The sequence below is a fragment of the Marmota flaviventris genome, chromosome 9, assembly GCF_047511675.1.
Source record: "Marmota flaviventris isolate mMarFla1 chromosome 9, mMarFla1.hap1, whole genome shotgun sequence".
In the NCBI taxonomy this organism is placed as follows: Eukaryota; Metazoa; Chordata; class Mammalia; order Rodentia; family Sciuridae; genus Marmota; species Marmota flaviventris.
Genome location: NC_092506.1, coordinates 102,120,009 through 102,145,554, shown reverse-complemented (window position 1 = coordinate 102,145,554; position 25,546 = coordinate 102,120,009). Strand labels below are relative to the sequence as shown.

Genomic DNA, 25,546 nt, shown 5'->3' with positions numbered 1-25,546 from the left:
TTTTTTTTTTTAGCCCTTTTTTTAACGTTTTATTTGTTCTTTTTAGTTATACATGTCAGTAGAGTGTATTTTGACATATTAAACATACGCGGAGTATAACTCCCATTCTTGTGGTTGTGCATGATGTGGAGTTACACTGGTCAGGTATTCGTATATGAACACAGGAAAGTTATGTCTGATTCCTTCCACAGTCACTTAGGTGTCTCTTAACTGGATGTTTTGAGCCAGTGCTCTGATCTTAGATGAGTTGGTCTATGTGAAGAGCCATGGGCACACATGGGCACTCCCCACTCAGGCTCTGTTTCTCTGAGGAATATGGAGCCCAGAGTAGAGGCCCCACCCACAGGATCTGGCAAAGGTGTTAAGAGTTACAGGTGTTACAGAGCGACTTGGGCTGGGAGTGATGGTGAGAGAAATTGCACATACAACCCTGCGCTTGGTGACTAGACCAGCTCCCAGCCCAGCTTAATCTCCCTGCCCTGCCTCCGCTCTCCTCCCCACCACGCCCCCTCCCCCTAAGCTCTGAGCAATTTGATATTTTACCAACCTGCCTGCCCTACTTTTCCTGTCATTAATCCCCCATCAAGGCTTCCCAGGACAGCTCCAGGCAAAACCACCTGCTCTTGCGTGGCATTGAGCTGAGATGGTGCCCAGAGCCTGATCCCATCAAGGCCTAGGTTCCATGTAATACAGAACCTTCCTGGCCCTTAGAAATGAACCACTGGGGTCCCTAGACTTCTTGCCCCCTATTCTGGTCAAGGCCAGAATCATGAGTGTATCCATGTGTCTAACAAAGGTGAGGCCCGTGAGGGAGTTCCAAGGTCCAAGATCCTCGCCCTGCCCTGCAAGCAGCCTCAGCCTGCACCCAGAGTGCTCACAGAGCCCCAGGGAAAAGTGCAACAGGCGCCAAACCCGGGAGTTAGTGCACTGCCCTCAGGAAGTGGCTTCGCAGCATGGAAAGGGGACTGGCACATTCAGCAGAAGAGTTGCCCAGCCCTGTTTCTGATTGACAAGTCACTTAACCTTCCTGCACCTCAGTTTCCTCTGGATAAAACGGGGACAGATGTAAGGAATAGGATAACTGCAAAGTCCTTCCTAAAATGCCAGGTAATAGCTAATGCTGGTTGCTTTATGGCTACCAAGATGCTAGCAATGACATGATAGGTGAGGCAATTAGCATCCCCCAGGGGAAGCACAGCCCCCAAAGAGCCCAGTGTCAGAAGAGGTCTCATGCGGAACAGCAGTCAACTCAACATTGTGTGACACACTGTCACAACGTGATTTGACAGACTCCCATCCTGTGAGGTAGATGTCATTTCCATTTTACAGGTGAGAAAACTGAGGCCCAGAGAGCCAAAGCTACTCTGAGAGTATCAGTCAGCTAAGAGTAGCAAATCCCGGCTTTCCAGTCTCCATGTCCTCTATACTTTCCACCATCCTATTGGATCTGTTAGGCACCTTCCAGTGTATAGGAAGCCCAACTAAAAGGGAGGAAAGCAACACGCACATTTGTCATTGCACATAATAAGAAGCCCCACATAGGGCAGCTCCAGGGTCAGGTAAGTCAGTGGTTCCGTATTTCTGTCTTTGCTCTGCCATCTCCAGTGCGGCAGCTGCTCCCTCATGATTTCAAGACGGCTGCCACTCTGGGCCTCACGCAGGACAGTCAGTGTTCAGAGGGAGAAGCAGCAGTCCCTTCCAGAGGGCATGCTTCTCATGGGAGCAAAAGAAACCTTTCCCAGAAACCCCCTCCTCAGATTTATCCTCATTTCCCAGAACGGGGCCACATACCTCTTGCTTGCTAAGCTACTCACCAAAAGGGAAATGGAATTACCAGGGCCAGCTCACCCCAAGCACCATGTGTCCTTCAGCGCAGGGGTTAGAGATAACTGTGTCTGAAGTGTGGAGGAGCTTGGAAACCTAAGCCAACGGGACTAGGAAGGAATGGCGGTCCCTGCTGCCTGCCCACCACAGCTGCCCCAGCTCACCGGGCTCTTCCTTTTCCAGGTGGAAGTTATGTTACCGTCAGTTCTCAGGTGGCATGGAAAGCAGACGGGTTCATGTTCCAATTCAAGTCCTGCTGAACTGGGCAAATACCCTAATCTGAAGTCACGGTGACCCCACTCACACACCCTACTCCAGGGATATAACATTTTTCCTAAGGAAAAAAAAAATCAGGAAATTTAGAAAAAAGCAAAATGAATTGAAAGATAAAGTTCAAATATATGAATTCAAGTTCATTAATTAGTCTTAGTCTGCATTTGGTTTCAGGTTAGCTTGGGTGGACTCAGTTCTTGAGCTACACGGCCTCTTGCCTACTCCTCACCTTCCCTGTGAACACCAAACAGAGCCACATGGCCCCCCCCCAGGACAAAGCTGAGCTCAATCTAAGGCCACTTCGGGACTGGGGGTAGAGCTCAGTGGTACAGTGCTTGCCTAGCACGTATGTGGAAGACCCTACGTTCAATCCCACCACTAAAAATAAAAGTAACAGTTTAAAGAGCTTTGACTGAGGAAAGGGCATGACTAAGCCTATGTTTTAGGAGAATAACCCTTGTTGGGCACAAGCAGAGGACGGGAGAGGAAAGACTAGTGTCCTTGACCTATTAAAACCTGTAAAGTGCTGGGATTGGGGCTCAGCGGTGGAGTGCTCACCCAGCACAGGTGAGGCCCTGGGTTTGATCCTCAGCACCACATAAACATGAATAAATAAATGTCCAACTACAACTAAAAAACATTAAAAAAAAAAAAAAAGAAAAGAAAAGAAAAACCTATACAGGCAGAGGAGCAGTTTCTGTGCTAGGGGAACAGCTAGGCGGATGGAGGGGAGGCGTCCCTGCTCCCCTCCCGTCTCCTGTCTGCCATGCTTGTCAAGTATAATTGTTTTAAAGTCCACATTTGATCATTTCAAGTTTGGAACCCTTCTGAGTCTGTTCCTTTTATCTTCCCCCGCCCCGAAGGATATTGTTCAGTTGTCCCTATTATTTTTTTACTGCATGCTAGACACAGAACTCTAAAAGAAACCACAAAAGGAAAGAAAGAGAAAAACCAGAATAGGTGGGACAAATAGAAAATATTTAGTAAGATAGTATATTTAAACCCAAATGTAACAATTGCAATAAAGATAAGTTGACTAAATTTTCCAATTAAGAGATAAAAACTGTCACACTGGCTAGCAAAAACCAAAATCCAAATAAATGCTGTCTATGTATCTGAAACATAAAGGCATAGAAAAATTCAACATGAATGGATGGGGGAAAAAAACATAATCATATCATGCAAACCATTTAAAGAAAACTGGAATGTTGATATCAGACATATTATACTTGAAGGCAAAATATCATTGTTAGTGATAAAGAAGTTTGCTTTTTTATGATAAAAGACAGTATGAGGCAAATAAAACAAATTTAAATTTGTATGCACCTCATAATATAACTTCAATAATATGAAAACAGAGATGAACTACAAGGAAAAACAGACAAATACACAATTGTGGTAGATTTTAATACACTTCTCTCAATAGCTGGTGAGGAAAATGTACGCAGAAATAGACGAGCCTGAACACTACCTAGCACCTTACCCCCGTGGCCATCATAGATTCCTGTACCTCACAACTGTAGACTTACCTGCATAGGTGGAAGGGGCTGGAGCATGGAGGAAGGGCGGGGTCAGGGATGCTTCCCAGCTTCTGGACTCAGGCCCGTGTATGGAGGATGCTGCTATATCTAATTGTTTTGTTTAACCCCACATAATTGACCACTTACTAGGAATTTGGGAGAAACCACTGAGGTAGGTGCCAAAATGCAAAATAATAATTCTTACAACCTATTGAATATTTTCTATATGGTAGGCACTGTGCTAGGTGCTTTATCGTAATTAACACTACCTCCCACCACAACCCTTCAGAGTGGTTATCTCCATCACATAGATGAGCTGAGGCTCAAAGAGGTGAAATAAATTGAATAGGCTGCAATCGCTATCCTCATAAAAGCTCCCAGGAGGGAAGACAAGAACACAGTAGCACAGTGCAGAGTTGGAGTATGGTTGAGAGCAGGGATCACCTGGCCTCCCAGGCAGAGGCCCAGGGCTCCAGCTAGGTGGGCAGGCCCAGAGATGGGGCAGGGTATTCAGGGGTAGCTTGCTCAAAAGAACAAATGACCAGTGCCAGTGTGAGGTTTTCCTTAATGGTTAGTAAGGGTATTGGGGGGCAGGGTTTAAAGTCAGAGAGATGGAGACGAATTCTTCATGGGCTGTTTCTCTCTGGCCTACCTTAAGTCCTCCATTCTGGCCAGTTCTGAAGCAAGCCACACCAATGGCCCAGACGATCACCCTTCTTTCCCCACCTGTTTGCTGTGCTGTGGGCTCTCTCCTTTTAGATGGTATCAAGGATGCCCCCTCCAAGAAGGTCTCCTAGATTGATCTGCCCACTCTCTCCCTTCCACCACTCTTTCCCAAAGGCTGTGTTCCTCCTTGTCTAAATTGACCAGGCCTTCTCCTTGCTCAGTTCCAGGTCCCCCAGCTGGCATCAAAGCTGTCCCTTCATCGGCTAGCAGTGTGGTCGTTTCTTGGCTCCCTCCAACCAAGCCCAATGGCGTGATCCGCAAGTACACCATCTTCTGCTCCAGCCCGGGGTCTGGTCAGCCGGTAAGCAGAGTCAGGGGAACAGGAGAAAAGATCCTGTGGGGAATACAGGACCATCTGGCTTTCAGACCAAACCCCGAGGCTGCCTGTATCTGTTCTACCTGGAGCCCTAGTTAGGAATGGGCACTGGTCACCCCAAAGCGGCTTGAAGCCTGACTACCATCCATCTTGGGTCATCCCTATGTTCCTGAAGTTGCAAGATTGTCACAAAGCTTGGAGTCAGGTGGCTCACAATCAAGTGGGCAGCGTGAGAGGGAAGCCAGCCAGCCATTCCGCTCTGTCTGTGGAAGCTCTTAGCAGGCTCCCGGCTGATGACTGGGGACGGGCTGCTTGGTGACCTCTGGGAATGAATGGCCTTTCATCAGGGTCACTCTGGGCATCAGGTGCTGCCGGAGCCTGCCCTGAGTGACTGTCTCAGCATGGAAACAGGTGAAGGGATAGGAAAGACAGGGGCACCCCAGAGAGGCAAGCCATCTCTCCAGCCAGGGCCTGGGCTTCAGCAGGGGAGAGTCTGCAACACCCGGCTCTCCCCTGGGAGCAGAGGGCACCCTCAAGTGGAAGTGCTGTGCAGGTGACCAGCTCACTGAGTGCCTCAGGGGCCCATGGGGTGGAAAGACAAGTCAGGGGTGGGTGCAGTGGTGGGTGTATGCACCCATATCCCATAATATGCATCCTTCCCTCTGCCTCTTCAGTGATCTCCATCCACACATGCATGAAGTCCTGCTGAGGGACATCTCTGCAGCATGCCTATTCTGGGTGCGGGTGCAGGTGCAGTCACTTGCCCTCAACAGGCTTCCAGTCTAGAGGGGTAGAGTGCACAGGGCCATGAGTGCCATCAGGAGGATGGGCTGGGGTGGGGAGCGGGGGCAGAAAGGGGTAGCCAGCTTCTCCCTCCATCAGCTCATCATCAGCCCAAGCATCTGCATGAGCTTCTGGCCGCCAGGGAAGCTGCCCTGAAATTGCTCTGTAATTGTGTTATAATTTTCTCCTGTCATCTCTGCTTTCCCACGGTCTTTCTGAATTACTCTCCCAGTGGTAGGTGGCCCAACTTCTCACCATTAAATCCAGAATTCTCTTACCAGGGAAGAAGTTCAGCAACACTGACCCCTCCTGGCCATCCTCATGGGCCACTGCCTCATAGCAACATAGTATGCACGACACACCCAGGTGGCAGCCCTCAGGGCAGGGGACAGGACATTACGACACCCCAGAAGACCACTCATGCCCTCCCAGCCACCCTTTCCCCTGCCTCCCTCTTGACAACAACAGCACAGATCAGAGCTGCCTCTTCCGTCCTTGGTGGGACTGGAGCTGCGCCATTTGTCTGTGAATCTGTGAATCTGTGAATTCCATCCACGTGGCTGTGTGTGGTCGTAGCTCATTCTCACTTCTCTGCATGCATTGCGCTATCTGTGGATGTCCCTGGCTAGAAGGCTTCGGGTTGGTTTTCGGTGGGGGACTGTTCTCATGCTGCTGCTGGGGACAGGCTTAAATGTGTCTCTCGATGTTCATGCGCATGCGTCTTTGTTGAGTGTGTACCTAGGAGAGGAGTCACCGGGTCATGGGCCTGCAGATGTTAGCTGATACCACCCTGCACTGTCGGGTGCTCCTGTCTGTCACACTCCCATTTGTGGGGGATAAGAGTCCCATTTCTCCACATCTGCACAGGCCCTGCTATTTTCTCATCAACATTTTCAGTCTCCAGCTGTGGAGTGCTGCACCAGGAATACCATGGTCACTGAATACATGTTTGATGAGTGAAAAAGTAGCAGCCTGGCAGTTGTAAAGTCTTAACTTTCATAACTTTCATAACTGATGGGAGAAGGTAGCCATTCTCTGGCTGGGGTTTTTGCTGTCATTTCTTCTCTGATAATGAAGCCCTTCAAAGGGATTGGTGTCTGGAAGCCTCCTCATTAGCTCAGGCTTCAGGAGTCTCCAGTCCACTGGCCAGCGATCCTCTCCCAGACCCCAGCACAGAACTCCTGGTTCCCATCCCCTCCTCATGCTACTGGAGACACTGAGACTATGTTAGTTTTCCATTACTATGACAAACACCTGATATAATCAACTTAAAAAGAGGAAAGGTTATTTGGGCACACAGTTTCATAGTTTTCAGTCCATGGTTGCTTGGCTCCATTGCCTTTGGACCTGGGGGGACACAGAACATCATGGCAGGGAACATGTGATACAGCAAGATACTCACCTCATGGTGGCTGGGAAGCAATAAGAGAGACAGAAGGGGCCAGAGTCTTCCAAGGACACACCTCAGTGACCTAACTTCCTTCCACTTGGCCCCACCTCCTAACAGTTCCCAGTAGTACCACGAGCTGGGCACCCAGCTTTTCAACACATGGACCTTTAGGGACATTCAATATCCACCTACAGCTGGGCCCCACCTCTGTCCTCTTAGTGTCCTGAGCGTGTAGGGACTTCCTCTGTCCAGGAGAGATTTCCCATCAGCCAGCTCCATACAAGGTATAGTATGATGAGAACTCTGGTTCAGCCACATAGGGGGACTGGAAGGGAAGGGAAGGAAAGGGGCCCAACCATCACATGTGACATAATCACTTGGCACAAATATATTCCAACCTCCAAACAACTGCATTACAAAGTCAATTATGAAAGACAGCCGTGGTGGAGGTGCTAGGGGTGAGGGCGCACACGTACAGGCCACAGTACAAAACCCTGGGTGTGAGCATGGGGTCACACCCCTCATGCCCCTGAGACCGCGAGCGCTTGCACACGCTGATGGGAGTGTGGGAGTGTGTATGCCTGGAGTCCTCAGAACAGAACTGGGCATGGAGCTGGCTCTCAGGGATGCACCGGGGACAGCCAGTCTGGGTAGAAATTTCACCAAATACTTTCATACAATTGTTGTTTTTCTCTGATTATAAAAATAATACATTTGAGTCTAGAAAATTCTGTAAATTATGGGAAAGAATAAAGTAAAAGTTAAAGTGCTCACACTCCCTGAACCTTCTAGACTTTGATCCACACGGGGATCATGAGTTGTCTTAGGGTTTGCTTTTTTCCTTCCATAATTAAAATACAATTTTACATAATGTTATATAATCTGCTTTCTTCATGTAATTTATGTAAGCACCTTCCCACATCAGCAAATGTTCTTTCAAAACATGATCTTGAATGGCCATTTATACATAATCTATTTAACAAGTCTCCTGTTATTCTACATTTAATGTATTTTTCAAATTTTCACCATGTAAGTCATGCTTCAGTGAACATTTTTCACAAAAGTTTTTATGCCCATATTTTATTTTCTTTTTTATTTTTTAAGCATTACAATTCTTATTACACATATAGAGCACAATTTTTTATATCTGTATATAAAGTATGTTCAGGCCGATTTATGCCTTTATACAAATACTTCCCATATTTTAATATTAGGGTAAATCTCTATAAGAATTACTGGGTCACAAAGAGTAGATATTCTTTTTTTTAAGATAGAGATAGAAGAGAGAGAGAATTTTTAATAGTTATTTTTCAGTTTTCGGTGGACACAACATCTTTATTTTATTTTATGTGGTGCTGAGGATCGAACCCTGCACCCCGTGCATGCCAGGCGAGTGCATTACCACTTGAGCCACATCCCCAGCCCAAGAGTAAATATTCTTAAGGTTCTATTTACATATTTTAAAATTGCCCTTCAGAAAGCTTCCCCATTTTATGTTTCCATCAATATTACAGGTACTTGTGGTGCGATATGGACCACCACCATTGTCCTGTGTATCTATGCTCATTTTGGGTTTACTTTTGGTTTAGTTTAGTTTGCATTTTTGCCAGTTGGATTTTTACTTTTAAGAGGTATCTTATTTGAAATTACCTTTCCTTGGTTACTAGTTAGCTCAATTGTTTTTATTAGTTACATTTCTCTTTTTTAGATAATTGTCAAATCATATTCTTTGTTCATTTTTTTCTATTTGGGTTTCTCATGCTTTTCTTATTGATTTGAATCTGTTCTTTACATCTTAAGGAGAATAACCATTTTTATCATACAAATTGCAAGTACTTGCTATTTATTGCTTGACTTTTGATTCTGCTTTTGATGTAGCATAGTATTTCTTTTTACAGAATTTAAATTTATCTATTATTCATTTCTGTTCATAATCTTTGCCTTATTTAATGATTAGAAAGACAGATAAATATTGGCCTATGGTTTCTTCTTTCATAGTTTGTCTTTAAAAAAAAAAAAAAAAAACCTTTGATCCACTGGGACTTAATTGGAGATATGACTGAGTGCTTTTGAGAGAGATTTCAAGAGATTCATAGAGAGTCTAGATTAAAAGGAAGGCACCTGGGATCTGGGAAGGATGCTAATGTCTTCAAGGAGAAGCCAAACTTTCCTGCCCTGTGTAGACAGAAAGGTACACTCAGTACACACTGACACACAAGCAAGTACTCAGCTTTTCTCCACACATGCACGCATGCACATACACACACTCTACCCTCACTGAAAATAAACCCAGAGGAGAATGCGTCTCCGTTCTCAGAGGCCTGGCACACCCTCTGCCTCGTTGTCCCTCACAGTTACAACACGGGGGATGTATTGTATTGCTTCCTAGCTTGCAGGAAAGAACATGGACAGCCTGGGGAGCGTGGGCAGCACGATGGGTCACATGTCCAGTCAATAGCTAGACAAGTGCTGAATGAAGCCAGGCCACCACCCCAGACCTCAGCACAGACAGGAACTGTGGACTGGATACACCAGCACCCAAGGGTGCTGTAGCTTAAAATGGCCTCCCAACCACTGTGGCTCAGGGCGGCTCTGCACCTGTCTCCACAAGGTCTTGGATTAAAGGCTGGACTCTCTTGAGGGAGGCAGGAGGAGGGGTGTGCTGGGGAGCACTGTGTGGGGGATGCCTGTACCTTCTCCCTAACATTTTCCTGCAGATGGCCTAGGGCCCAAGAGGATGCTTTCTCCTGTTTTAAGTCACTAGACCCCTCAGCCCTCGCTCGAGGCATGGAGAATGTCCCCCTGTGACCACACATCTGTCTGAGTGTGTCCTCAGCACGTGCGTGCAGGCATCTACATGTCCATGTGCGTGTGAGCGCGTGTGCGAGATCCCATGACTGCAGAGATAACTAATTACTAGCTCCCTCTGGCCTCAGGGCCCCCCATCTGTTCCGGGGGAGGCTCCCCCTCCTTGGACTTCCGCCCTGATTTCAAAGGGGCCCTGGTGCTGTCCTCCTCTCCCTTCCCCGCGGCTGACCAAAAAATAAAATAAAATGAAAGTCAGCCCCATCCCGCCTGTAGCAGGGAAGAGGCTGACAGGAGGTCTGCAAACTAGCGCTTATCAAAAGCTCCTTCTCAAATTCATTTCAATATCTGAGCCTCTGGTTTCCAAGGCAACATAATCTTTTCATCAAAGCAACTGGTAAAACCACTGGGATCTGATATTGTTTTGTTGGCAACTTGTCAAAACTGTCATTTGGTTAAAAAAATTTATAGATTTATGTAACCTACAAATATAGATGGCGATCTATACCACTAATAATCGCTGATCAAGTGCTGCCCAGTAAAGCTTCCATAACTCCCTGTCCCGCCCCTTCTCCGGGAAGGAAGGGGCGCAATTAGACAGCAGGGCTGGGCTGACTGAGCCGGGGGAGCCCTCTACAACCCTAATAAGGCAAACGCACTATTTCACTTCTTCTCAGAGACTCTCTCTTGCTCGGGGCTTTCCTGGGACCCTCTGTCCCCCATTCTTCCTCCTGTGACTACCCCCATCTCACCCACAACACCCACCTCCCCTGGCCTGAAGCCGTAGCTGACACTCAGGGACAGGAAAGGAGGCTGACCCAGCAGCACCACAGGCCAGGCCTGCCAGCTCCCGTCAACGGCACCAATGCCATCCACTGCCACTCCACAACTGGGAAAGAGCAAGCTGGACAGAATTCCGCCTCCAGCCCCCCGCCCCTTTTGGCCACCATCCCCTCCTCCAGGGCACTGAGGCAGATGGCAGGCCGGAGGCCCGGGCTGAGTTCTGCTCTTAGCTGCCTCACCTCTGCCCCACAGGCTCCCAGTGAGTACGAGACGAGCCCAGAGCAGCTCTTCTACCGCATCGCCCACCTGAACCGTGGGCAGCAGTACCTGCTGTGGGTGGCTGCTGTCACCTCCGCCGGCAGGGGGAACAGCAGCGAGAAGGTCACCATCGAGCCTGCTGGCAAGGGTGAGAAACGTGGGGCTGGGGCAGATGGGCAGAAGCTTCCAGAAACTCCCTTCCAGAATGCCGGTTCTCCCCAGTTAGGGGCTGTCTCCCCTCTGCCTTACCTGTGGCTGGGAGGAGCTGGCCACTTGCCTCCCTCCTGCCTCCACCAAGACTGGGTCTCTGCTGCCCCCTGACTCCAGGAAAACCACACAACATGCTGCTGGGGCCCCATTCCCAGCTCTGCAGCATGTTCCTGTTGAATTTTAATCCTGCTAGAAAGAAGGGGAGTCACCCTCACCCTCATCTAACACTGAGCCTTTGTCACCATGCTCAGCTCCCCCCAGAGGGGACTCAGCAGGGTGCGCTGCTGCCACAGCAGCCGAGGCTCCCAAGAGAGCCTGTGTAGAGCCCATGCTGCAGCCTGGACACCGCGGGCGGCGGGCTCCCACCACGGCTCAGGTTCTAGGCCTGAGTCAGGCCTTCTAGGGGTGGGCCCCACTGAATCCCTGCCCAGGGCAGGGGTGTGGCATGGAGATGCACCCCCATGCTTCTGAGGAATGGCATTTCTGAGCCCAAGACCAAGTTGGGCTGCCACATAGGTAAAGCTGTTGGCCAGTGAGCCCAGGATTCTAGGTCCTCCACTTGGCTCTGGTCTCCCTTCCTCTTACTCTGTCTGTTCCTCAGTCCCTACTTATTCCCTGGCTCCAGAGCCCTGGGGTCCCAGGGCCTGGACAAGGATGGGGTGGTACCTCGGCCCATCTGCCCTGGTTCAGGCAGGCTTCAGCCCTACCTGCCATTGGCTCAGAGCCAGCGAGCATCCAGCTGAGGTCCTGAGGCTGGCCAGGGCTCCCATCTGCTGGCAGCAGGCACTGTAATGCCCCTGTGTGACTGTGAGTCTAAGACTCAGGTGACCGGCCTGCTGAGACAGCCGCGTGGTGCTGGACTAGCCCTTTTGGGTGCTAGTCCACATGGCCTCCCAGGGGTGCCTCCTACCCCTTCTCTAGAACTCAGCTCCTTCAGGAGGGAAGGGCCTAGAGCCTGTGATCTTCCTGGGACAGCTGGCACTAGCCCAGAGGTAGGGGTCCGAGGACCCAGCTCTTGGTAGAAGCCTGGCCCCTGCCCCCGTAGACATTAAATGCAATGCATCCTTACAGGCTCCGCACTTCCAAGAAAACATTCACACACCCCTCACAGCTCCCCAGAGAAGCAGGAAAGACAGCACTGTGGTCCCCTTCCCCCATCAAACACACTCGCCCTCATAAACAAACTCACACTCACACATAGCCCCCGCTCATGTCAGAACCCAGTCTGGAGCCAGGTCTCTGGAGAACCCCTGTCCTCCCCAAGGCTCGGAGGCATCTCTTTGGCCCCAGGAAAGCCAAGGTAATGCAGGCCCTCTACTCCTCCGCCTCTGGCCCCCAGGCAGCCCCCTCTTCCTTCTTAGCAGCTCCACAGGCCTTTCCTACTCACCACCATCCCAGCACTGCCCTCGGGGACCAGCCTCCACTCCCTGCACCCCGACCTCTCAACTGGTCCCAACCACTTCACACTTTCCCCCGGCCAAGGAGGCCCCTGGTCCATGGCCACTCTGGCCCTCTGGGGCACAGGGTCTCTTGGTTCCCTTCGATCAGGCCTGGTGACCTCTATGGCACCTGATAACGCCCCCACATCCTGCACTTTGGCCTGTGCCTTCTGTGGTGTCACCCAGTTCTCCCAGCCCCCTCAGGGTGTTCCTTGCTCTCTCCTCTGTGCCTATGTGTCCATGACCCCAGGGGGGTTGCCCCACCCCGCCCATCACTCCCAAATCAGCCTCTGGTCTAGACATCTGTCTCATGCTCCAGAACCTGCAGACTCCCCTGGACTCTGGCTGCCCCTCACCACACTGGCCCTCTTCCACTGTGCCTTGGTCACTGCCAGGGCACCGTCTCCACCTTGTCAGCCCAGCCTGAGCCCTGGGAGTTGTCCTCGCCTCCCCCCATCTCCTCCAAAACCAGTCAGTCCCCAGGTCCTGTCAGTTCTTGTCCTGGGCCCCTAGTCTCTCCCTCTGCCGCACATGGCCTCCAGCCTGCTCACAGCCCCATCCTGTCACAGTCCGTCCTTCAGAACCACCTCCACCAGGGCAGCCAAGGGTTGCCAAAATTTCCTTTGACTTGAATTTCAAATCCAGGGAGTCCCGAGAAAGGGGCCAGGGGAGTATTAAAGGGTAGAAATGGGGTGGCCCTCATCCTCTCCTCCCTATAGCCCCAGCAAAGATCATCTCATTTGGGGGCACCGTGACAACACCCTGGATGAGAGATGTCCGGCTGCCTTGCAATTCAGTGGGAGATCCAGCCCCTGCTGTGAAGTGGACCAAGGACAGGTGAGTAGCAGGCCCCTGAAGGGATGGGTAACCTCAGAGAAGGGAGAGTCTGGGTGTCCTCGCTTCCAGATGATTTTCTTGCCTCCTGGCCCTGTGGAGGCCCTGAAGGGTGCATGGCACTGTGCTCCCTGGGTGGCCTTTGTGGCTCCCTCTGTCTGGAGCCAAGGGCCTCCCTTGCCTGTGTGGTCGAGGAGGCCAAGATTACTGGATACCCACAGGAAATGCTGAGCAAACCCCCAAGAGTACAGGGCCCCTAGCAAGCCTCCTTCCGCTCCCACATACCTGGGAAGGGTGGTCAGGACGAGGGGTGCTTGCCATAACCCCTCCGCTCACTCACCCTGATAGTGAAGACTCGGCCATCCCCGTGTCCATGGATGGGCACCGGCTCATCCACACGAATGGCACACTGCTGCTACGTGCTGTGAAGGCTGAGGACTCCGGCTATTACACCTGCACAGCCACCAACACCGGTGGCTTCGACACCATCATCGTCAACCTTCTGGTGCAAGGTGAGACCCTGAGAGGCAGGTGGCTTGGGTGGGGACAGGATGGAGAAGGATTAGAAATTCCACCATGTTAGAAAGAGAGGGTTAGTGGATGGCAGAAAAAGTCAAACCTCCGGTAGGAGAGGGCAGATTTTGGAGGAACACAGGTGGGAATGGAAAGGAGGCAGGAGGGGTGGAGAAGGGAATGAACAGAGTGGGGGGACCCAGAACATGGAAGAGCCAGCACCTTCCTACCATGGGGACCCCCACGACCCACCACTGGGGTCAACCTCTGTGCTGAGGGCTGGTGGCTTTCCCCTACAGTTCCCCCAGACCAGCCACGCCTCACTGTCTCCAAAACCTCAGCTTCATCCATCACTCTGACCTGGATTCCAGGTGACAATGGGGGCAGCTCCATCCGAGGTAAGAAGGGGTCTGGATGCGGGGGGAGGGGGGGATCCTGGGACCCCTGGGCAGGGGAAGGGATTTACCCAGTCTGACCACTTGTCCCTGTAACACCCTGGAAATGATCTAGGGGGCATTCAGACCACAAGGGAGGCACTCAAGTGCATGGAAACCTCACAGTCCCTTGGCACTCCCAGACTGGGTGGACCTGAGGTCTGTTTTCCTCTCTAGGTCTTATTTTCCCAATCTGTCCACGTAGATAAACCTATAGGATCCATGAAATTTGAATGGGCACGTGAACAACCAGGGATCTTAGAAAGATTCAGTTTCTGATTCCATAGGTCTGGAGTGGGGCTGATAATTTACAGTTCCAACCAGCTGCTAGGTGATGGGGATACTTCTGGCCAGGGAACCCCCTCAACACCATGGAGTAGCAAAGATATAAATAGGCTCCCTCTTAAGCCTCCCGACTTGGTTTCCTGTGGGATCCTAACATCAGAGCTAAGAAAAGTGAGCAGTAAACACCCCGGGGCTGTACCCAAGATCCCTCAGGTTGGAGTCTAATTTGCATATGCCCCTCCCAATGACCAAAGGCCCCACTCTGCCCCCTCTCCTGGAGCCCCACCCCTATGGTGCCCACTGGGGAGTCCAGGCTGGGCCTCTGCTGCCCTGCCCCGCCCACCTGAGCCAGACCCCTCCCGGCAGGCTTCGTGCTCCAGTATTCAGTGGACAACAGCGAGGAGTGGAAGGACGTGTTCATCAGCTCCAGCGAGCGGTCCTTTAAGCTGGACAGCCTCAAGTGTGGCACATGGTACAAGGTGAAGCTGGCGGCCAAGAACAGCGTGGGCTCTGGGCGCATCAGCGAGATCATCGAGGCCAAGACCCATGGGCGGGGTGAGGTGGAGTCCAGGGTGGGGATGGAGAGAAGGGCCTGGGGTGGGGGAGCGGGGTGGAGTGGAGGGGCCCAGGATATGGGGGTGGAGGATGGCTGGCATGGGGAAGGAGGGACCCAGCCTCCAAACCTTCAAACACTGGGGACTGAAGGGTGGAACCCCAGCCTCATTCCGACCACTAGAGCACCTTGAGGCCAAAATCATCTTCACTAGGAAAAAATAGTCTCACTTCCCTATCGGGGGTGACAGAGGATGGCAGTCCTCTTCCTTCCTCCCCATCACTCATCCTTTACTGCTGAGGCGCCTCTCTGGGTCCTTCCCTTGTCTGTCCTCCTCTCCCTCTCCTCTTGCTCCCTGGGGTATCCCCATTCCCACCTGTTCCGTCCACTGATCCCTCGGAGCCACTGAAGCCGCAACCACCCCAGGGCAATCCTCCCCGGCAGGAAGAACGCCCCCTCCCTTCTCCAGCTCTCTAACCTCTCTCTCCCTCCGGCCCCTCAGAGCCCTCCTTCAGCAAAGACCAACACCTCTTCACCCACATCAACTCCACGCATGCTCGGCTTAACCTGCAGGGCTGGAACAACGGGGGCTGCCCCATCACGGCCATCGTACTGGAGTACCGGCCCAAAGGGACCTGGGCCTGGCAGGGCCTCCGGGCCAACAGCTCCACAGAGGTGTTTCTGACTGAACTGCGGGAGGCCACGTGGTACGAGCTGCGCATGCGGGCTTGCAACAGCGCTGGCTGCGGCAACGAGACAGCCCAGTTTGCCACCCTGGACTACGATGGCAGTGAGTCGGGAAGGGCAGGAGGGGGAGCTGGGAGAATGGCAGAGATGGACAAGTAGAAAAATTAGGCAGGAATACAATCAGAGAAAAGTTTGGGCTGGCAGGTGAAGGAGCAGGCAGAGAGAGAGCAGACTGGTGTTTATTGATATATTAGCCAGGAAGGGAGAGCCTTGCTGCGGTAACAACCACTAAAAGTGTGGTGGCTTCACCCAATCAAGATTTTTTCCCTTGCTCTCCTAAAGCCTGTGAGGAGGGTTGGTTGGCCACAACCTTTTAGCTATGCCATCTCAAACATGGAGCCTTCAAGGTGCCTCAAAAAAGAGAGAAAAGGGCTCTCAATTCTTAACTGCCTTGGCCAGGAGATGGTGCTCATCACTTCCGCTCACATTTTGTTGTTAAAACTAGTCATTGGCTACTAATCTAACTGCAAGGAAGTCCGGGAAATGGAGACAAGTATGTGAATCTTCAGTGACGACCTAACTAGTGTCGACCACATAGGAATACTTCACATGCCTGCACACATATGTACACATACACACTAAAAGAAGGCTGAATCTTAGGGGGTCATTGTTACAAGCTAAATCTACCCGTAAGTCTGTCCCACAATTCTACCCATGTGTCAGGGAAACAGAATAAGTGCAGTATCAGAAGAAGATGGGAAGTCAGGCCCAGTGGTGCACACCTGTAGTTCCAGCTACTCGGAAGACTGAGGCAGGAGAATCCCTTGAGCCCAGGAGTTCAGGGTCAACCTGGGCAACAGAAAGACCCTGTCTCCAAAAAAAAAGAAAAAGTGTGATGGCCTAAACAAGGAGGGCTTCCTGAAGGTGATGATTCTCAAGCAGAGCTTGGAAAGGAAGCAAGGATCAGGGCTTGGCAGAGGGGTACATGGGCAGTAGAGCTCATCATCGCCTCCCTGCAGGCCCCCAAATGTAATGAATATTGCCCATGGAAGGGGCAGGCAGAGAGAGAATGCGGGCAAGAAACCCAGGGTCCCACTCCCTAACATCTTCCCCCACCCCCAGCCTACCAATCCACCCTCTAGGATTGAACACTGAATACCAACGGGAAAAGGGAACTAACTCTGAGAGATTTCGGGTTAATTCTAAAACTATACCAGGAAGCCCTTGATATCTGACAGTGTAAAAACTACACAGCTGCTCAGGGCTGTCCTGATGGAACCAGAACTGGGGGGAGCATAGGAGAGGATTGGGACTCTGCCAAGAGGTGGAGGTCAAGATCAAGGACAGCAAGAGAAGTCACAGGTTTTTCCATCCACGGGACTCTGCACAGCCCCTGGCTCATAAGGGACGCCCAATTCTCTTCTTTACTCCCATTCAGGCACCATCCCACCCATCAAGTCTGCTCAAGGTGAAGGGGACGATGTGAAGAAGCTGTTCACCATTGGATGCCCAGTCATCCTGGCCACACTGGGGGTGGCCCTGCTCTTCATTGTCCGCAAGAAGAGGAAGGAGAAGCGGCTGAAGCGGCTCCGAGGTGGGGGAGTTTCCTGTGGGCTTTCCAGAGAGGGTATTGGCTCGGCCACAGTGGCCACCTTTCAGTGGCTCACAGCACCATCTGGACAAGAGAGAGTGCCCGTGTCTCCTTGAAGGAAGAACTGCCACTCAAAACTTCTGAAACCTCCTTAGTTATTCTTTGCTTTCTTCTCTATAACCCCAGGACTTTGTGCCTCAGTGCAGCAACCAGGGCACAAATTGGTACACACTGGTGAAGTCATTCGAGTTGTTAAAATATTTAAACATTTACATGTTGATTGGTAAATGTGTATCTCTAGGACCCTGCTCAGTTCTGCCCGGACAGTTTCCATGACATGTCAGGTGTTAAATATTTTGAATATTGGGTATTTCCAGCATTTATTACCCCAGTCTGGAAAACAAGAGTCTCTAGTACCTCAAATTTATCAGGGCCTAATATTGTATCTGGCACCTACTCATTGCTATGTCATGAATGTTCACTTACTCAGAGAAATATTTACTGAGTCCACTGCCTCATTGATACTGCCAGACATTAGGGATATAGAGATGAATGAAGAAAGGACCAGTCATGCCTTTAAAGAGTTCAGTCTCATGTGAGAAACCAGGGGACAACAGTAGCACAGAAGAGGAAATGACTGATGTTCCCAGAGTGTTTAGGAATTGGGTAGATGGATGAATGGATGACTAGATGACTAGAAGGATGAGTGGTTAGATGGTTGGATGGATGAATCATAGGATCCTTGAATAAATGATTAAATAGATTGGGTGGAAGGAAGGAAGGAAGGATGGATGGATGGGTGGATGGATGGATGGCAATGTAAATGAATAGATGGATGGTTGGATAAAAGAATAGTTGGAATTATGGGATAATTGGATGGGTGATTGGATGGTGGTTTAGACAGTTGGGTAGAAGCCTGGATATGTAAATGGAAGGATGGTTGTATGTATGCTGAATGCATGGATGGATGGATGCATAGATAGTTGGATAAATGATTGGATTAGTAATTAAATTGTTGGATAGGCTGATAGTTGTATCAATGGGTAAATGGATGGATAGATGGATGGGTGAATAAGTAGATGATGGATGAATGCTTGGCTAGGTGGACGGTAAATGTATGGATAGTTGGATGGATGGATGGATGGATAGATGGATAGATAATTGGAAAGTTGGATACATTCATGTTATCAGGATCACTCTGATAGATCATTTTCAGTTGTCAGGAATCTAACCGATTAAGTAAGCCCTTTGATTCGCCTCTCTTCCAATATCATAACCTGAGAGTCCAGGTTGTATTCAAAGTCCCTCTGAGATAAAGTAGGGACTCCCAAATTCATGCACAAACTTTTTGGGGACAGATGCCCTAGAAGAAGAAGTGAAGACTCTTTGTTTATATGAGAGTTTAGTCGTCTAGGGATTCCCATTGGTCACCTCTACCTCATCCTCCTCTCACTTCTCTCCCCAGGAGACAACTGAGGATAGATCCTCCACTGGTGCCTGTTTCTAGCCTGCCATAGTGTCTTGTTTAACTACAGTTAGCTCATAAAGCAATAGGGGACTTACTTTGACTCCTATACTTCAAGAAAGACTTCCCTAATGGATAAATATCTGATAGAAGGAACAGATCTGAGTCAAATCCTGAACTGGGAACTGGGAACTCTTGGCATGTTTGGGGTTGTATCATCTCTCTCTACTTCTTAGGAGATCATTCCTATTTTAGGGAATTCTCCCACCTCATTCCCCCATGCCTCTTCCATTGTCATCCTACTCAAACCCCATTCTCCCCTCTCTCTCTCTCTCTCTCTCTCTCTCTCTCTCTCTCTCTCTCTCTCTGTTTTTCAGATGCAAAGAGTTTGGCAGAAATGCTGATAAGGTAGGTATCATATAGCTGCTTCCTCTCTCCTCCCCTCCCCTTTTCCCATGCAAGGGACACAGAACCCTCCCTCTGCACATGTTGGTTGGTAAAAATGTATCTCTAGGACCCCGCTCAGTTCTGCCTGGGCAGTTTCCATGACATGTCAGGTGTTCAATATTTTGAATATTGGGTATTTCCAGCATTTAATACCCCAGTCTGTAAAAAGTGAGTCTCTAGTACCTCAAATTATAAAGAGATAGGCTTCTAAGACCCCTCTTTCCTACAAAGCACCCTCCCTCAATCTTTCTTGGCTCCTTTCCTTCTTCCCACAGCAAGAACAACCGAAGCTTTGACACCCCTGTGAAAGGGCCGCCCCAGGGCCCACGGCTACACATTGACATCCCTAGGGTCCAGCTGCTCATTGAGGACAAGGAGGGCATCAAACAGCTAGGTAAGTGACAGGTGCCACAGCTTTCTGTCCTACTGTAGGTGTGCTTTCCAGGCCATCCACCATGGGGACAGCCAGCAACCTTCATGACAGCACCCAGAGGTGCAGCAGCAGCCCCATCAACAATTCGGCAGCCCTGGAGCTCACTGCCGTTCCTCTTGAGGCTTTGTTTCCTCGTATTTTGGGGACCCAGCCTTGGAAAATACAGAGAAAAATTTGGGAAGGGTTCCTCATGATTGTCCTTCCTCCTCTAGGAGATGATAAGGCCACCATCCCCGTGACGGATGCTGAGTTTAGCCAGGCTGTCAACCCACAGAGCTTCTGTACGGGTGTCTCGCTGCACCACCCAGCCCTCATCCAGAGCACAGGACCCCTCATCGACATGTCGGACATCCGGCCAGGAACCAGTATGCAGTATCCCCGGGGGGGAGCCTTCTTCTCATACAGGGGCTCTTGGGCAAAGCAAGGGGCAATGGTGATTTAAAAAAAAAAAAGGCAGAAGAGAATGAAATGGAAGAACGGAAAGGATGCTGGAATTCGAGTCTGGAGACCTTGATTGCAGACTTGTTAGCAGTGATCTTGGGCATATCACATCACTAACCTCCTCTCTCGGGGCCTCAGATTCCTTACCTAGAAACTTGGAGCAAGGGTCAGATATTCTTGCTCTTCAAGGGCCTTCTATCTCAAACACTGTGACTCTGGACACAAGGGTGGAATGTGTCAAGGACTATCGGGAAGGAATGGACAGGCAGGAGGCGGCAGGAGAGAGCACCACGTTCTTTCCGAGGTGGAAGGAAAAAAAGGGGTGGGGGAAGGATGTTGCCTGCTGCCCCTATGCCTTGACTCTTCTCTTGCTCTTCTCTTCTGGAGCCAGATAGGGTCAGGAAAGGTGGTCTGGTCAGTGTTCCCAGGGAGTTCCTGTAATGGCTTCTGCCTCTGCCCTTGCTCCTCACTGCCCTTTGTACTGAGTGCCAGCTGCCCGTGCCCAGGCACCCTCAGCTGGACACTGCTTATCTCTTGCTTCCCTCTGTGCAGATCCAGTGTCCAGGAAGAATGTGAAGTCAGCCCACAGCACCCGGAACCGGTACTCCAGCCAGTGGACCTTGACCAAGTGCCAGGCCTCCACACCTGCCCGCACCCTCACCTCTGACTGGCGCACTGTGGGTTCCCAGCATGGTGTCACTGTCACAGAGAGTGACAGCTACAGCGCCAGTCTGTCCCAGGACACAGGTGTGCCTCTGGCCCTTCCTGAACCCTGCCCATGGACCTCCAGTTCTCCCTCATTCGTCTGCACCTTCTGTTCTTCCCAACTCCACTCCACCAGCTTGTGGGGTCTGCAGCACAAGTCGCTTTCACTCCCAGCTGTCCACTCACTCCCTGTGTGGCTGGGAAAAAGACACATTTGGTCAAGGATTTTATGTTGCTCTCTCCAAATATTGTTAGAGAAAATGGTGCACTGGATATTTGCTGGAGAAGAGGCTGAGTGTTCTAGTTGCTGATTTTCAAGAATGAGGGGCCGGGGCTGGGGCTCAGTGGTAGAGCGCTCACCTAGCACGCGGTAGGCATGGGTTCGACCCTCAGCACCACATAAAATTAAAATAAAGGTATTGTGTCCACCTACACCCTTTATTAGCCAATGATTACACATATGCCACCTCTGCCACCCTCACGGAGAAGAGCAGAATCTCCTAGCCTGGCCCTCAGGCTCCATGGCCTGGCTTTCAGATGCCTGTCGTGGTTAGGGATAAGGAAGTTGCCCCGTCTGGTTTCATTCACCCCTTCTCTCCCTAACCAGCTCCTTTCCTCTTCACCGCACACTTTCCTTGTCCCCAGACAAAGGACGGAACAGCATGGTGTCCACTGAGAGTGCCTCCTCCACCTACGAGGAGCTGGCCCGGGCCTACGAGCATGCCAAGCTGGAGGAGCAGCTGCAGCACGCCAAGTTCGAGATCACCGAGTGCTTCATCTCCGACAGCTCCTCTGACCAGATGACCACAGGCACTAACGAGAACGCAGACAGCATGACGTCCATGAGCACACCCTCAGAGCCTGGCATCTGCCGCTTTACCGCCTCCCCACCCAAGCCCCAGGATGCTGACCGGGGCAAAAATGTGGCTGTGCCCATCCCTCACCGGGCCAACAAGAGTGAGTGCTCAGATCCCCTCCCCTGCTGTGTGCACCATGAACCCTGGTTAGCACTTGTCTCACTGTCACCTGGATCCTGCTAGCCCAATATGGCTCCTTGGCATTGCAGGGTTGTGGAGAGAGCAAGACCCTGGGAGCAGGCAGCTGAGAGCCCACGTCCTGGCACAATCTCTTAAGATCTCTGTGACCTTGGGCAAGTCATTTAACCTCTCTGGCCCTAATTTTGTCATTTATTAAAAAGAATGCAAATGGTAGTATGTACTTTGCCTTGTCATAATGGCCATTAGAAATTTTGTACATGACTGATACATAGAGGGTCTCATTAAGCATTGATCATTCCCTGAATCAAAGCTTCACTGATATGGAAAGAGACCCTTTATGGGGTCATCTGCCCAGTGGCCTCCAGTCTCAGTGTTTGAAATTAATCCAGAACCAAAGGAGTGAGCCCGGCAGTGTAGCACAAGTGGTCAGACCACATGGTGTGCGGGGTGTAGACTCCCAGGGGTGGTCCAGCAGCAGACACGGACGTCACCATGTGCAATATAGAGTCTGCCTGACCCTGGCTGTGCCGAGGTTCATCTAGAAAAGAGCCTGGAGTCAGGAAAATTGCAAGGACTTAGGACACTTGTGGCCCTGAATGATTCCCCACCCCTTCTGGCTGGGCAAATGTCGGCAGAGTATTTAGTCCCTTAGAATTGCAATTTCCTCACTTGCAAAATTCAGGCCACCATTAACCAATCCAGACAGCATAAGGAAAGGGCCGGCCACAGCCAGCAATTGATAGAGCACATTCACAGGCAGGTGCTCACAGGGCACAGTGACCCGTGCAGAGGTCCTGGGAGCACGTTGTTTTAGAAATTAGGAACATTCCACCAAGAGAAGAAGGAACCAGGAGAGGGGTGGGGACACGTCACTGACTTCAAACATCTGGAAGCCTGCCATGGGAAAGAGGGGAGGTCTTACTCCCTTAGAGGACAGAGTCAGGCTCACGGGGGAAATGACAAGGAGTGACATCCCTTTCCTCCACGAGTCTTCCTCACTGGGAGCTGACCAGCCTACAGTGATGACTGGGCAGGACACATTAATTTATTGAGCCATTACTCCATGTGCCAGCCTCTGTTTTGAAGCAGTTCATGTACTGAATCTCCTTCACTCTTCAGAGTAACCCTGTAGGGAATGATGGTCATCCCCATTTCACAGATAAGGAAACTGAGCCTTGGGGAAGTTACACACCTGGTGGGGTGGGACAGGGCTTGAATGAGCATGTCCCCCAAGAACCCCATCTCTCACATCCTCTGTCTCTGATTCCAGGTGACTACTGCAACCTGCCCTTGTATGCCAAGTCAGAGGCCTTCTTCCGAAAGGCTGACGGGCGTGAGCCCTGCCCTGTGGTCCCACCCCGAGAGGCCTCCATCAGGAACCTGGCTCGAACCTATCACACGCAGGCTCGCCACCTGACCCTGGACCCTGCCAGCAAGCCCTTGGGCCTCCCACACCCAGGGGCCCCTGCTGCTGCCACCACAGCCACCTTACCTCAGAGGACTCTGGCCATGCCAGCCCCCCCAGCTGGCACGGCTCCCCCAGCGCCCGGAACCACCCCTGCCGAGCCCCCCACTGCCTCCAGCGCTGCCCCACCGGCCCCCAGCACTGAGCCTCCGCGGGCCGGGGGCCCACACACCAAAATGGGGGGCTCCAGGGACTCACTCCTCGAGATGAGCACCTCAGGGGTAGGGCGGTCACAGAAGCAGGGGGCCGGGGCCTACTCCAAGTCCTACACCCTGGTGTAGGTGCGCCGCCAGCAGAGCACCCCATGCTCCAACCTCTGCGTCTCCAGCCCTCACTCACCAACTTGGCTGTTTCCTGCATTATTTATATTAAACTGACAGACAAAAAAACAACCAACAACAAAAAGAAGCCCCCCCAAGTCATGAACGCTTGTACATAGAACTCTTTTTGTACAAATGAAACTATTTTCTTCTTCTCCATGAAGCCAGGGCACAAAGAATTTGACCGTACAAGTCAAATCCCCCACCCCACAAAATACGTGTGGAGAGATATATACATATATAGAGACATAGGAACACACCAACAAGCTATATATCTATATATTTCTCTCACCTTCTTTTGAGACAGAGGCACAAAAACAGCAATTTTTTTCCCTTCTACTCACCCCTGCCCCAATCTAGGTGGTTTTGACAAAGACCAAAATCCCAACTCAGAGACACTGCATGCGATTTTACTGTTCCAAGAAAACCAGGAGTTGCTTCAATTTGCAGATGCTTATGTGTTAATACCTTTTTCTATGAAAAAAGACCCAGCGCCGTGTGCAATAAAGGTTATGTTTCTATGTGGTGGCTTTTTTCCCATCTGGCAAGGGCCAGAGGGGAGGATGGAAAGACCCCTGTACCAGGTCTAAGATTTTGCTGCTCACCAAGTGAAGCCTTTTAAAAGGCTTCAATCAGCCAAGGTGCATCCATTGTTCTCAGACTTGTGCTGGGCCCTAAGAAGACCCAGCTTGGAGCAAGTGCCTAACCCCTGAACCACAATCCTTATGTGTAAATTGAGGGAAACTTGTAGCCCATGGAATAAGGCAGCCTTGGTGAGAGCTCTGGGGAGCCTGGGGTGGGGGAGCATGCAGAGACACCAGGGGACATAGCTAGATGAACCACCAGCAAGCAGTTATGTGTGAGCTACCTATAAGACGGGAGTGGAGAGGAAGAGGCCATGCGTACCTTGGGGATCAGGCATGACCTGAAGTTCTGGGCTGTCTCTTAGGGCAAAGTGAGGCCAAAGAGAGAAGGAGAGATATCTATGGAGATCAGAGGGACAGAACAGGCTCAAGGGGAGTAGGAATGAAGTTCAGCTAAAGGCCAGAAGGCACACCAGGCACCTCCCCTGGCCTGGAGTCGGTGACTAGATGGTCAAGTAAAAGGAAAGTTATCCTCAGGGAAGAGCAGGGGCCTGTGGTGTGTAGCTGGACTATTCCCAGCCAGAGGGTCCAGAAGACATCACAGGGAAGTGGCCTGTGAGCTGAGCCTCTGTGGACACACAGGTTTGCAGAGGCAGCGAGAGGGAAAGGCCTTGAGCAGGAAACTAGGAAAAGCCCAGGAACATGCGTTCCGTGGTCTAGTGGAACTCCCCTCCACTGTATCCAGCCCCTGGGTGAAAAGCAAGTGCACCTAAGAAGTACAAAGGGGCTCCTGAGCTGAGCAAAGTTGAGATTGAATTGTGGGTCAGGAACCTGGAAGGAAGGTGAGTCTGGGACCTACTGCCCCCCATCATTGAAAGAGGAACTGGAAGCTAACAGGCCGGAGAGTAAGAAAGGAATTTGTGCAGGTGAGTCACATCTACCCGGGCCACCATGAAATCCTGCCTGGGATGCATGACCTTTTACAGAAGCTCCCTATAAACAGTCCAGTCTACAAACATTCTCTGAGCACCTCAAGTGTGCAGGATGCAGGGGAGTCCCACGCATGAATAAATATTACCAGGTAAGAGAGGTCAGCACTGCAAGAGAGCAGAGTTCCTGTATTCCGTGTCGATTCCTAGGCTTATGGGGAAACGTCCACGTCAGACCCCACACCCAGGACCCTCCCTGGAAAACCAGCTAACAGCATCCTGAAAACCAAGGCCCTACATTTCAGACGCCTGGTGCCGGCTCAGCTTCATCTCATGGCTAGGACCGGATGCCTCTCAGGTCTGTGTGCGCCATCTGCAGGCCTTCTCCAGAACTGCAAACACGATGACCAAATCTTGGGAGTCCAGCTTAGAAGTTGATTGAGAATGTACACCTCACCCCAATCAGCCTCAACACTCCCCCGCATGCTGGACATGTTTGAAGAAACCAACAGAAATCAGATCAAATTCCTGTCAG

The 25,546-nt window shown here is 51.0% G+C and overlaps 1 protein-coding gene across 1 annotated transcript in view; it reads left to right on the top strand.

The window, feature by feature from the left end:
• The window catches only part of Dscaml1 (DS cell adhesion molecule like 1), a 301,271-nt gene extending 277,331 nt beyond the window's left edge, over nucleotides 1-23,940 (top strand). The window contains exons 18-31 of the mRNA XM_027930592.2: nucleotides 4,505-4,644; nucleotides 10,673-10,826; nucleotides 13,047-13,164; nucleotides 13,510-13,673; nucleotides 13,974-14,072; nucleotides 14,760-14,948; nucleotides 15,449-15,736; nucleotides 17,072-17,227; nucleotides 19,067-19,097; nucleotides 19,412-19,530; nucleotides 19,782-19,934; nucleotides 20,563-20,757; nucleotides 21,361-21,672; nucleotides 22,984-23,940. Of these exons, the coding sequence (XP_027786393.2) occupies nucleotides 4,505-4,644; nucleotides 10,673-10,826; nucleotides 13,047-13,164; nucleotides 13,510-13,673; nucleotides 13,974-14,072; nucleotides 14,760-14,948; nucleotides 15,449-15,736; nucleotides 17,072-17,227; nucleotides 19,067-19,097; nucleotides 19,412-19,530; nucleotides 19,782-19,934; nucleotides 20,563-20,757; nucleotides 21,361-21,672; nucleotides 22,984-23,459 (2,594 nt within the window). The 3' untranslated portion in view covers nucleotides 23,460-23,940. The remainder of the gene's footprint in view (nucleotides 1-4,504; nucleotides 4,645-10,672; nucleotides 10,827-13,046; nucleotides 13,165-13,509; nucleotides 13,674-13,973; nucleotides 14,073-14,759; nucleotides 14,949-15,448; nucleotides 15,737-17,071; nucleotides 17,228-19,066; nucleotides 19,098-19,411; nucleotides 19,531-19,781; nucleotides 19,935-20,562; nucleotides 20,758-21,360; nucleotides 21,673-22,983) is intronic.
• Nucleotides 23,941-25,546: the final 1,606 nt, after the last annotated feature.